Genomic DNA, 14,131 nt, shown 5'->3' with positions numbered 1-14,131 from the left:
AATAGTTCAAAGTCAGTTTAAAACTAAGTTAACAACAGCAAAAAAATAAGTGTATGAATTGTTAAGCACTGAGTCTCATTGTGGCAATAGATTTTTGCTAATTCAAGTTAATGGATGAGCGAGTTACATTTTTGTTTTAATCTTCACTAGCCCTAATTTTGGGGAGCGCCGTAATCTGGTTCAGCAAAATGGTGGTGGGTTCTGCATGTATATTGTTTGGGTGGATGCCCACAAGCTTTTCTGTCTTCTCCAGTTGCTGCGGGAAACCTGCCCAGTTAGGCAGGAAAAGCACAGTAGCACCTCTGTTTATTCACTCGTAAGCAGATTCCTTCTGCGGTTAAATTTGTCTGGGTGGAGTTTACCGATGCAGTAACATTTCTTTTAGGAATCTTCCTTAATTACAGGAGGATTGCATGCAAAAGAAAACACATACACCTACCTCTAAGACAGGGACAAACTGGTAGATGTTTATGAGCCCAAAAGCCAGTGACATTTTCAAAATCAGTGTGCCTTCCTGCTTTTTTTCCTGAGGCTTGAGAGTGATCTACGATAGTTTGTTTTTAAAATTTATGAGTGAAGACTAAATCAGTGAATCCGATTTCCACTTATGATCCATGAAACTCACTCTCTACCCTCTACATAACTCCAGAGCATTCCATCCCCATCGTCCTCAGAAAGCATTTGCAAAGTATCCACGTCTGCACCGCACTTGTTGCGCCTGGGTGTGTTACAAAGTGGGTGGTGGTTCCAGAGAGCGTGTGTCACCTGGTTGGTTGAAATAGACATCACCCTGTGACCTCATCTTCTCTCTCCTCAGGCCTTGTACCCGCTGGTGACCTGTCTGCTCTGCGTCAGCCAGAAGCAGCTATTCCTGAACAGGTGGCACGTTTTCCTCAACAACTGCTTATCCAACCTTAAAGTTAGTATTTGTCGGCTCAGAAAAGTCTTCTATAAAAATATGTATGAGTCCGAGCCTGGTTTGTGTGTTTCTGAGAGTGACTCCTGATGTCTGCAGGGGAAATGATCCTGTACTGTTTTGGAATAATGAAAAAAATATTAAGAAGAGTTTTCCTTATTAAATATAGTCAGTTTTAGAAGGCGACTAGGGTTAAGAGGAATCAGGTCAAATTGGGGGGGGGGGAATCTTTTCTTTTAAAATTTTTTTAAAATTTTAATTTTCTTATTGAAGTATAGTCAATTTACAATGTTGTACACTCTCGTCTAAGAAGGATCACTTTAGAAGCTTTTTTTTTTTTTTTTAATATTTATTTGGCTGTACCGGGTCTTAGTTGCAGCACGTGGGATCTAGTTCCCTGATCAGGGAGTGAACCTGGGCCCCCTGCATTGGGAGTGTGGAGTCTTAGCCACTGGACTGCCAGGGAGGTCCCTAAGAAGGATCATTTTAAAGGTAGAATTAAATACCCCTCTATATGCATCTATGGTCACACTTTTTCTAAATGATTAAAAAAAGGGAGGCCACACTTCACTGGCAGAAGCTCACCTAAACCTCCTCCAGCCTTTCTCTAACCTCCTCCAGGCTAGGGAAATATTTGGGGGGGAAAACGTTCCATTCTGTGGGAGGATTGACCTAGTAGCAGAGAACACTTATTTCCTGTCCCGGTTATTTGTGATTGTTTGAAGATGTTCTGTTAAAGCCACGTGCCAGTCAGTCCTAAGCATTCACTGAACAACAGCTGTTCAGATGCTGGGTGACATGAGAACCAGTTCAGGGTGCCTGAAACCGAGGAACCTACAGTTAAACCAGCTGTAATGGTTAGCTTTAAAATAGGCTTTATAACTTTTAATGTTGTGAACATATTTTAAGTTTTAGTGACCTATTGATAAAAGACAACTAAAGGAACACTGTTTCTAATATGTGCAAATAGCACCTGTTTTTCACAGTTGTTCTCAGTTGTGTCCAAAGATGTTGAATTCCTTTTACAAGGTTAATACTTGCTTCTTTAGAATTTTTGGAATGCACTTAGTTGTAAAGTGCTGTATTTGCTTATACATATTGCCTTGTCTTTTTTGTTCTAAGACCCTTTAATTTGGTGAAATGGTCAAGATTAATTATATTATTTTGTCATTTATCATATAATGACACAATAGTCTGCATTGGGGCTGTTTTAAGCACCAGCTGTGTACTGGCTCTAAAAGCTGATTGTGAAATCCAAGATTAGAATCGTTTATTTTCTTCAAATTGGCAGGGAAATATAATAGCAGTGGATATAGAATTAGCTTTTAAGAATTCTGGAAAACACAGTGTTTTTCAGGGTATCAGCTATTATATAATGGCCACCTTCAGATGTTTGATGCAGGGATTTATCCATCTGTCAAACGCCTCCAACACGTAACCCAATGTCATTTTTTTGTTATATTGGTTCATTTTTAAGTTATTCCGCTATTCCATTTAAATATTTTTTCTTCTACATTTTACACAAAGAGGAAAAGCTCATTTTGTTCAAAATGAAACAAAAAGAGAAATGATTAAGAATGTTCATTTTTCTGTATATATTATGCTAAATGTGTTTGTGATGAATTTTAGTTAGAACCAAAATAGTGTTTTGCCTGACAATTTACTGTTGTGGCCAAAAATACCAAAATTCTTGGTGTCTGGAGTTGCTTTTGAAATACAGCAGCATAATCTTACTTTGCACTTAATTGCTTTAAAGTTAGAATGTTGTTTGAAGGTCTGGTCGAAGCCCACCAGAAAGGCTTAATAACAGGGTTACACACAGCCCTAGAGAGAAGGGCTGCACGCTCATGGTGTTTCCCTGTGCAAACATTTCAAGCATCAGGATTTCTCAAAGGGAAAGGCAATAGGATCAGAAGGAGTAGAGGTGCTAGGGAAGGTGCCGGAAATGGGAAAGATAGGGATGTTAGTTCTATAAAAATTAGATCTAGGGTCCCTGTTCTCAAGGAACTTGGCATTTCATTGGGGGATATGTAATGAAGTTTCAAAATGCGTGATGCAGACAAGGAGGGATATAAAAGTTGGGAGTAGGGAGTTACCTGTGCCATTTATGGAGGTCTGGTAATCCATGAAGCATGAAAGAGGTAGTTATTAGGCAACGGAAAGGCAATGATATTTCACTTTATGGGTAATAAATTGTTGGAATTCACCTCCTCAAGGGTAAAAGATACAGAAAGATCCTTGATGAATTACAATCGGAATAAAATTGTATCACACGTATTTAGAACTAAACCTGATGAGTTACAATCGAAATAAAATTGTATCACACATATTTAGAACTAAACCCAGTAGGGATTAAATGGGACCATTTAAAAAAATACAGAAAACCTTCCAAACCTCTTCAAGTGTCCTCGACAGGGAAGAAATACCTGAGGAAAAACTAACATGGCTTTAGGAGTACACTTTGTCTTGAATGGCTTCAGTATTCTGTGGGATTTAGAGCCAAACATATCATTTCAGAAAGGACCACCAATCCAGCTCTTTCCTCTGGTCACCATCCCTTTTTCCCTGCATCCCCTCCCCTACTTGTCTCCCCATCCCCTATATGTACTCAAGTATAATGAACCCAGTGTTTGAACCTTACATGTTGAACTTGGTAGCCACCTTTGATATGTTCTGCAGGGGAGAGCCATCAAGGTGGCAGCATGACATAGAGCAGAATAGAAATGTGTGTGAGTGTGAAAAATCTGCTTTCAAAGTAAACAAGCTCTCAGATTCAATGCTCATTTAACGTCAGTGCCCTGGTTTATCCTCAGCGTCAGTCTGTCAGAAGCAGGATGCTTTGGTAACACAAACGTGAAGTCCTTATTTACACTTGTTAACTCGGTCAACCACGTATTAGCGATAGACCCTTGTAAAGTGGTGAGAAGTTTACAACACCTTCTCACCACGACCTTGACATCTTTCAGGAACCCCTGGTGAGTAGTGACCAATACTTTTTTCTTCTATGTATTTTATGTCTGAATCTGAACATATTGAGCTATTTTAAAATGTTACATTCCCTTCACATCTGCCATAATATATCTCATTCTGAAAAGGGGAAATATGTTTTGAAAAATTGACTTAATAGTACTTTTTTTTGTCATGAATCCCCATTTATTAATAGTTCTTTTAAAATGTCATAATTATTGTGTTCATAATAACTATGTACACGTTTCTTATCCTCGAAAACGGATAATATAATTGGGAGAATCTTTAAATTTCCTTTTCCTTAAAATAATGAATATAATATACCAGTGAGGTCTTGATCACAGAAACAAACAAAAAAGGAAACCTCAAAAGTTAAGAAATCTATTTACTGTATAATTAATAACAACAATAGGTCTCATTAATTGGAGATCTGTTATGAGCCAGGCCAGCAGTAGGGCCTTTACATACATGTCATGGATTATCATGACAATGTCACAGGCTGCATTGGCCTCCCCCTGTGCTTTCATGATATTAGTTATGTTTTTCTAAAAGTTTTGCTCAGATAGCAATATTGAAGGTATATCATCTGAAGGTTAGACATTAGTCAGCTTAGCTTCATAGTACTAGAAACCAAAGTACAGAATTAAAAAGGATTCTTCTTTTGTCTCAGTCACTATTTGCACTGGGACTTGAATGCATTCGCTTAGTCAATTGGTCAACAATTCTTCACTAGAACTGTACCAGGCACTGTTCCAGGTGCTGGGAATAAGTGATGAATGAGATAGTAACACGCTGGTCTCTTAGACCTTGTAATTTAGTGGAGGAAACAGACAGGAAACAAGTAAACAAGTAGGTGAGGAAAAAAACTTCAGATAGTGATAACTGCTATGAAGAAAATCAAATAAGCTATGATGATAGAGAATTACGGATTCAGAAGGGGCAGGGAAGAGGAGGGGACAAGGAAGGTCTTTTGCTTTCCGCTAAGAGTCTCAAAGTTTCGTTGCCATAAATTTGTTTGATGAAACTTGTGTTTGGCACTTAATATATCTTTGTGTGTAATAATCACTATGAAGTTAAAGGAGTGCTTTTTCTTAACTTTTCACATAAAAGTAAGGGTATTAATGATATCTTTATTTTATGAGGGGAAGGATTGAGTAATATATTAAGGATTCCACAGTCATTGCCTGAATCCATTAAAATGTATGGTACCATTTAAAACAACTACTATCCTCTTTGCAAATATCAACTGTAAGCGATGCCGTATTAGCTATTTAAATATTAATTTTCAAGAAATAGTTATACTGCTTTAATATTAACTTTATTTCTATAAACTTGAGAAAATCTCTTATCTATGTTTCAGATCTGTCAAAGGCACATTTCAAAGTGGAATTTATAAATTCTAATAGTGCACACAAATTGAGTCCAAAAATTAGTGATCAGATGACAGGTGTGTTACTTTCTGTGAATGCCTTATTTATTCAGCCAATGAATAGAAAAATAATCTCTGTAGATTTTTGGTACAGAAATTTTAGAGGTTATCCTAAACTATAGCACATATGTTATTTGGATAATACAGTCATCAAAAAGATTGAATTATGATCAGAGTAAATTGATTCAGGTATCAAAAGGAAATGCCAAAAGGAAGGAAGGTGTTGACTGTGATATGTGCAAGGAAATATGAGAAAGAAATAGGTTTACTTCAGTTGCTTTAGTTGCAATGCAAGAGAAATCTAGAAGAGTTTTGAGTATAACAAGATGAAAAGACTAAAATTATTTATTGATCTGTAATCAATGGATCTTTATCTCTGTGTGCATAAGGATCTCTAAGGAAGCCTGTTACAAATGCAACTTGTTGAAACCTACCTCCGGAGATTCTGGTTTAGAATGTCTGGGTGCAGCTGAGGAATTTGCATATTCATAAGCAGCCTGGGTGACTGGGTGCAAGTGGTCAGCTGATGGGTCATGGGAAACATGGGTCTGTCCAATGACCCTGTCACTAGCCAAGTTATCAGTGAATTCAGTGCTCCCTACTTGTTACTGTTAACACTGAATTGCTTTAACTAAATCAAAAGCACAATTTAAAGAAGGTGGGCATGGTGTTGGGCAGGTTGACATGTCACATGAAGTCTGTCTGTGACCAGCACTGAGATGAGATGCAGGAGACCAGGGAAGATCCACTCTGAAACCTACTAGATTCTTGGAACAGTTTTATCACTGTAACCTCAGAGCTGGTATAGATAAGTTGTTGGTTAATTAATTAATTGAGAAGCGTATTCCAGTGGAAGAATAGAATAGTCTTTCCATCTTGGAGTGGAGACTTTTGACACAGAAGTCGGTGGTTTGAGACATAGGTTAAAAGTGTCAAAATCCTGAAACTATATATCAAGACCTTGTTATGTTAGCTGCTGTTGACATACAAAGACAATGAGGAAAAAGTCCTGTTTTCAAGTAGAGTACAGTCTAGTAGGTACCAGCAGCATATTTGATCAGCCTCCATATAATATTTCCACTGAGGTGGGAAAATTCATGTTTGGAAGACACTGGGGCCAGATTGCCTAGGTTCAGATGCAGGCTCCACCACTTATTAGCCCCTCTGGACCTTGATTTCCTCATCTGTGAAAGGATACAATAACAGTATCAACTTTATGATTCTGAGAATTAAAAAGAGTTAATACGTGTACAATTTTGATAACAACGCCTGATGTAGTAAGCATCCTGTAATATACACATTCCAGTTTCTGAGAAAACAGTCCTTACTGGACCAGAAGTCAGTTCCTATCCCACCTGTCATTTACTGGCTTGAAGACTTGAGCCAGTGATTTGGCTTCTGTCAATGACAGAATCGCCCAATTGATGTCATGGTCTATGAAAGTACTTTTGAAATATCAGAATGCTGTAAAAGTGTAAGATGTTTAGTAATATCATGTCCATTAGCTTCAGCTACGTACTAAGAGTTGCCTTTTGTACAGTTTCTATATAAAGACATTTTGCTTACACATCACGTTGTTCAGCTACTACTCACAGTTTGCTTTTTTAAAAAAAAATTTTGAGATTTACTGATAACCTGCTGTACGGCAGTCACTGAGGGCACAGATGAACAGTCCAAAATTCCTGGAGCTCACAGTCTGGTAGGAAACATATCAATACAAGTAAAGGCATAGAACAGCATTCTAGAAGTCAGAGAACAGGAGCACTTGGTAATCTCTCTGGGATGGAGGAAGGAGTGGAGGGGCAGGGGAACGTAACACAGGAGTGACACCTAATGAATCTTGCTGGGGAGTAGGAATTTTCCAAGTAAAACAAGGGTAGGGAGGCATTCCAGGCATTCGATGAATTGCATAAGGGATGTTATGGCACAGAGCACAGTGGGGGTGGAGGCGGAGGGTGGTGATGGGGGAGCCAGGTCACCAAAGGCCCCTCATGCACCACATCATGGAATTTGGACGTCGTCCAGGAGGTGATTAGAAGCCACTTAAGTGCTTTAAATGCAGGGAAGTAAACAATCATGGTTGCAGTTTAAGAATATCATATGATAATGCCGAGAATGGAAGAGAAACAAGGGAAATCGTTTTAGGAGAGAATTGCAGTGATCAGTGATATCATCTTGAAATGCTACAAAGCAATTACCGGTAAGGATCCACAGTTAAAACAAAATAAAAACTTAAGTCAGCCACCTTGCTCTTCAGTCTCTATGGGAGCACAAATAGACAATCTCAAACATATTCTTAAGAGTAAGAGCACGTCAGTCACAACAACATGCCCCCAAAAGATAATTGTGGGTAGGAGGACAGGGAAAAAGTGTAAAAGAATTTAAACAGAAGACAGTAATCTGAATCGTTTAAACTAGAGATCTTAGTTAAGCTCCTAAATGAAAGTTAGATGCTACTTGCCCTACCTGGCCGTGATTCATAGTGCGAGATAAGGCACAAGAGAGAATTTTGAATGACACACTATGCAAATATGAATATAAAATAATATATACACCAATAAAGGGAAATGCACAAAGGAGGAGACATTCCCACTAGAAAGGAAGCTCCCTGAAGTCAGAGACTAATCTCCTTTGTTTGCTGCTGAATCTGCACCATAATAGTTACTATGGGCAGGAACAGTGCTAACTTCCCTCTGTGTGCTAACTTTTAAGTTCTCTTAACACTCCTAGGAGGGAGGGAGGATTAGTATCTGCGTTTCACAGTCAGGGAAAATCAGGCCCAGAGAGATTACAGAGGTTCCCTGAGGTTGGCCACACAGCTAATAAATTGCAGAGCAAGGATGGGTTTAAACCCAGGCAGTGTGTGTCTAGAGTCTGCTTTTAACCACTGTGTTAACATCATAGACATTTGCTGATCTGGAGTGATTAGAGGACAGATAATTAGAATTCCTGAAATTTTTAAATGATGGAATATTTTAAACGCAACTTTACTATTTTAGTAGTTTATTAAAATTCCTTTACGTAACCAAGACATTCAACAAGTTATAAGGTGTATCACTTGTTTTACTAACAGACAAAAAAAATCTTTTATGTATAAATGTATGCTTCTAAAAAGTTGGGGCTTTTTTGTTTCCTGGAGCTAGAAAAGTAGTTATAAAGTTTATTTGGAAGAATAAATATACAGGAATATCTGGGAAAGCCCTAAAAATAGAAAGAAAAGAAAAAGAGCAGTAGATGGTGGAAGGTAGGCCATACCAGATAGTAAAACACATCATAAAGCCTCAAAAATTAAAATGATGTGTTTTATCATTTTATTTATTTACTTATTTAGATTAATAGAAGAAAAAAATCCGGAATGAGACCAAAATGCATATAGAAATTTAGAATTTCATAATAATGATCATGCCAAGAAGTTATTTTAAAACTATTCAGGCATAAGAAATCTTTTCTAAATCTAAAAAACTACCCCCTACAGTCTTTTCCGTAGAATTTATTTATGTGACTCCTCTTTATTCAGCAAGTAGCTTAAAGGTAAACTTATCCTAGATTATGTCTAAACCGTTAAGAATTCTTAACAAATCAGGACCCGAATTATCTACACTAAGAATAGAACAGCAGAAACGGTTGTGACGAGATTAATGAATGAGTAGGGAAGAGAAGTAATGTAAAAGCAAAAGACCTATAGGAAAGTTGAGTGACGTTTGAAGACTGTTTAGCAAACATGTATTGATCCCCTGCGGAGTGGCAGGAATTCTAATAGATGTTGGGTAAATAATGCCCCTCACTTTCAGAGAACCCACCTTCGTGTGGGTAGCTGATGTCTACGCAAGACCACAAGTAAAGAGCCGAAAGGCTATGTTACATGCTTGTATGAGGGTCAGGGGACACTCAGGAGGGAATAATTCGTTTTAATGGATGGGATTCAGGATATTGGGGAGGAACAGAGAAAGCCTGCATGGAGTTGGGAACATTCAAGTAGGCTGTGAAAGAGTGGGGTTCACCTGGTAGAAAAGAAAGACACAGGGGAGGGTAGGAAACCCACTCCTGATGCAGACATGGAATGAACGTGGCCTCACTAGAGTTTGGGGAGCTTGTGGGAGAAAAACAGGATGGGTGGCATCCTTCACTGGTAGGTTAGAGCCAGATACTGTCTGGTCAGGTATGCCGTGCAAGAAATGTCCACTTGATCCCATAGGCATCAGGAAAACCACCCAATCTCTGATTTTTAAATAGAAGGGATTATAATCAGTGTAAGACAGGATAGCAGTGAGGGAATCAATTTAGGGAGACTGTTTAGGAGGTTACTGCAGCATCCCAGGAGAAGGTGCTGGAAGCCTGAACTGTAACAGAGGAAGTGGGAATGGAGAAGATGCCAAATTCAAAACATTTTGTAGATAAAACCTATAAAATCAGTTGAAAGGATGGAGTGAGAGTCAGAAGGGGAAGAATGAAGGTGATGTCCATCCAGTGACGAAATCCATTCCCCCCACCTGGCCTGTTTGTTAGACCCTGGAAGCTGGCAGCTGTGCTCTGGCTGCCTCCCTGCCCCTGCTTCATGCCCCACGCTGCAGACTTCTCACATGGTCTCCTTGAGCTTCATGGCTTCCTGTCACCACCATGAGAACCCTGGTCCCGTTATTTAGCATGGCACGTAGGGTTCTTCTCAAGCCTCCTCAGCCACTGCTCCTTCGCCTGGCCCCGTGTCCTGGCAGAAAAACCATCCCCAGTTTCTGCTCTCTTAGCTTCTTTGTGCTGTTGCCTCTCTGTAAAGTGCTCTTCACTCCCCATCATCTTGGTTTCTAGGGTCAAGCATAGTACCTGGCCCAGTGTAGCCACTCGAATGTTTGCTTAATGAACAAATGAGTGAAAGGATTTAAGTTCGTCTGAGTTTTCGTCTGCCCCTGGAAACCTTTCCTGACCCCAGTCCTTGTGTTCGCCATAGGTTGCCCTTCTTTCCATCCTCTAGCTCCTGTCCCCACCAGTTTTTCTCTGTGTCTTTGAGTTGACTGTTTATTATTTGTCTCCCAACTGCCACCCCCTCCCCATAGACTGTGAACATCTCAGGGAAAAAGGCTAAACTTGTATCTCTATATCCCAGTGCTTATTATATATTAGTCTCAATAGATGTTGGAGGGCAAAGAGATGGGAGGTGAAGGTGGGTGGTGTTTACAAGGGCATAATCAACAGTAGGACGGATTGATTCTCCTCTTGGCGCCAGGGGTTGCAGTTCCCTAGGACCTGGAGGAAGAAAGCAATAGCCAGTATTCACCTTAGAAAGGAGAGAAAGACGACTTCCTCCCGAACTGCTCAGTCCTGCCCTCTTGGCTATTTGGATCCATTCTCAGAGATTATTTACCCAATGGGCACCAGGAGGCAAATACCCCATAAGTCCCAGGTGGTGCAGCGTACCTCATAGGCACCCTACCACCCACCTGTGGCCCTCCATTACCAGGCATTCAGAAAAGAATAACCTCTGTACAGTACCATTTAATCTGCAATCTTTTATCTTGGTTTCTGTTGTAGAATAAAGACCCCAAGATGGCTCGAGTTGCACTGGAATCTCTGTACAGATTACTTTGGGTTTACATGATTCGAATTAAATGTGAAAGCAACACAGCCACTCAGAGGTAAGGAGCTGGCTTGGGTTAATGGTAACCCCATCACTGAGTTAACTGTAACCACATCACTCAGCCAGTGAAAAGGGTGTTTTGTGTCATTGCCAACTACGCTAACCAAACCAGAAGCTGTTCAAAGCTGACAGTTTGTAAAAGCTCTAAGTCCTCTGGACCTTTTCAGGCTTTCCTTAGACGTTGGCTCAACAGCCATTACAGAAACTCCAGCCTCTACCAGGATTGCCAAGTTCTGTGTCAGGACTACATTCACCACTTTAACAAAGGAAGTGGCTATAATTTTCCAGCTGCCCTTAGTTTTCCAGAAAACCTTTTCAGAGAGTAATTATGCTAATGGAAAAGAGATGAAGTGGTTTGTTTTCTTTCTCTGAATTCTCTCTGATACTTAGATAAGATGAAGCACCTGCCATTTTCCCTTAATATACAGGAGCTCAGCCAATCTTGCTTGTTTTCTCTTTTTTTCCCTTATCTTTCAGCCGTCTTATAACCATCATCACAACACTTTTCCCCAAAGGGTCCCGTGGTGTGGTGCCGAGGGACATGCCTCTGAACATCTTTGTGAAAATCATCCAGTTCATTGCCCAGGTAATGGAGATGCGTCTGGCAGTGAGAGTCTTCTAATTGCCTCTAAGTAGCCACCTCCTTCTTATGAAGTACTAACAGATGAAGAGTCTAAAATAATCTCACGTGTGCAGACTTTTCAGGATGGTTTTGCAAGTGTTTTCACACATAGCTTTTTTTTTTTTTTTTTTGCTTCAAAACAAATTGTGACATGGTGTGCCAAGTGTCTTCAGCATTTGACCAATGAAAGAACTGAGAGGCAGGGTTTAAGTGACTGATCTGAGGTCACAGAGCCTATTCGTAAGAGGGTCTCTTGACTCCTAGGCCCTGTTTGTTCCTGCTTCTCTGCTCTAGATGCTTCAAGTCAGGAGGAAATTGAGTCTGATGTTTGGAGGAAATAAGAAGACGATAATTTAGTGAACCTGGAGGAGTAAATAAATCATAATGCTCTTTCACCCTGTGAAAAAGAAGAATGTAGCAGGAATATTAGCTTTTGTCAGGCACTCATTCTTTGCCAAGAACTGTTCTGAGCACTTCATACATACTATTTTACTTAAGAACTGGGTCCAGTGATATTAAACATTTAGTGTTTACTATTTAGACCCGAGACTTTTAAAAGTTGTTGTTGTTGTTTTTCTTTGCGGTACGTGGGCCTCTCACTGCTGTGGCCTCTCCTGTTGCGGAGCACAGTCTCCGGACACGCAGGCTCAGCCGCTCCGCGGCATGTGGGATCCTGCCGGACCGGGGCACGAACCCGTGTCCCCTGCGTCGGCAGGCGGACTCCCAACCACTGCGCCACCAGGGAAGCCCTAGTTTTGAAAACACTTTGTGTGTAAATGGTTTTTATCCCAACTTTGGCTTCCTTGTGATTTATAGAGAAGCATGAAAAGCTGGTTATTCCAGTCCAGCCTCTGCTGTGAGCCAGCTCCATACCCTAAAGAAGTCACAGAAGATCTTTATTCTCAGTGTCTTTATCTATAAAATGTGGATGAAAGTGCTTACCCAGTATCCCTCAGAACGTTGTGTGGATAAAGGGAAATAATAGGCATGAAAGTACTGTTGAAGTGTAATTGATATTGCTATAAAGACATAAGGTTCAATGGCTACTTCACAGACCATTTAATATATACTATCTCCCTGTGTTTTTAGTGCAAGGAAGTGTCTCTGTGATATTTGTACTTCGGGAAAGGACAGTACTTGCTCTGCAGGTGGATGAATTCACAGAACTTTTCTACATGTAGTTATCATGTGGCTGAGAATGTGCTTTGATTATTCTGGAATATATTGTATAAAATCAACGTGACATATCTTAGTAGTCACTGTCTCAGATTATTAGAATGTGGCGTAAACGTTCTCATTTAAGTAACCTTAATAGTTCTTATTTGTTGATTATTCATTTCACTTGCAGGATTGTCTGTTGTACTATGAGCCAAGGGATTGGAAATGTTAGAGAATAGAAGAAAATGGTCATTTTGCAGTGGTATTTTTACAAATATGTTTTAAACTGAGTTTCAGGAAGGTGTCAGCATTGGCAGGACAAGCAGGAAGAGTTTGCACTGTGTAGAAGCCCGGATACTCAGAGCGTTTGGGTTTTTCATTTTTTGGTTTTTAGTTATTAGTCATTCTGTGCTTTAGGGCCTAATTACCTATATTATATAAAGCATCTCCACATGCCACATGGAAACAGGAGCAGCTCCACCGAAGGTTCGGATGGACATGGTTTTCCAGGGATTCTCTGATGCATCAAACTAAGCGATACCCCTCTTCTTTCAGAAGCCACCTGTTTGGTGCATATGACAAAAACAGACATTTTCATGTTGAATTAAAATAACGCTTTGTTTTGATTTCCCTTTTTCACTATAGGAACGTTTAGATTTTGCAATGAAAGAAATCATTTTTGATTTTCTTTGTGTGGGAAAACCAGCAAAAGCTTTCAGTCTCAATCCAGAGGTAAGAATGACCCTTTTGCGTTTATCGACAGAAACCTACCTTTGCTTTGCAACCTTGGGGGATGGGGTGAAGGCCGTCTTCTCCAAAAAAGTCTTCTGTTTGTTTCTGTCCATGTTATTTGACTAAAATAGTAGAGAAGTAAGGTTTTTGGGTGAATAGACTTAGAATGATGAAAAGTTGACGTCCTACCACATTCTGTTCTTGTAGAAGGGAGTGAACCTTGCCCCGAAAGGTAATCTGTCTCTGTATGTCTGGTTGTTCATTATAGAAAGTCAGTACTTGTAACTATTTTGATGCAGATTAGCAAGTTGAGGAGTATTGAAAGTGATGAAACAGAGAAGAATAAATAGATGCAATGATAAAATACTAAAATCTAGTGAAATTAAATAAGTAATGTATGCATCTTTGATTCTGTGACAGCATCACAATTCAAGGGCCAGGCAGATCATGGAAATGAGTGTATAATGGGTATGATGTACCCCATGTGCGGGGGAGGGGGGCGGCTTAGGCAAATGAAAAGCACGTGCAATTTTAAACTTCTAAAAAGACTGTTGGTGGGAATTCCCACCAACAGAGTGCAGAGTCCTAACCACTAGCTGTAAGACATTGACCTCTCTGAACTTCAGCTTTTTTACTAGTAAAAGGGACAAACTACTTTTCTAGATCACCTCACAGAAT

General features: G+C 39.8%; 1 protein-coding gene across 4 annotated transcripts in view; it reads left to right on the top strand.

Moving 5' to 3' along the window:
• Positions 1 to 14,131, top strand: part of FRY (FRY microtubule binding protein) — a 329,930-nt gene that overhangs the window by 176,398 nt on the left and 139,401 nt on the right. For all 4 annotated transcript variants that reach the window (XM_033416130.2, XM_049701100.1, XM_049701101.1 and 1 more), the window contains exons 11-14: positions 818 to 919; positions 10,836 to 10,939; positions 11,419 to 11,527; positions 13,367 to 13,453. In XM_033416130.2, the coding sequence (XP_033272021.1) occupies positions 818 to 919; positions 10,836 to 10,939; positions 11,419 to 11,527; positions 13,367 to 13,453 (402 nt within the window). The remainder of the gene's footprint in view (positions 1 to 817; positions 920 to 10,835; positions 10,940 to 11,418; positions 11,528 to 13,366; positions 13,454 to 14,131) is intronic.

The sequence above is a fragment of the Orcinus orca genome, chromosome 18 (genome assembly GCF_937001465.1).
Source record: "Orcinus orca chromosome 18, mOrcOrc1.1, whole genome shotgun sequence".
Taxonomy (NCBI): domain Eukaryota; kingdom Metazoa; phylum Chordata; class Mammalia; order Artiodactyla; family Delphinidae; genus Orcinus; species Orcinus orca.
The sequence above is the reverse complement of the archived record's forward strand: the minus strand, read 5'-3'. Positions and strand labels throughout refer to the sequence as shown.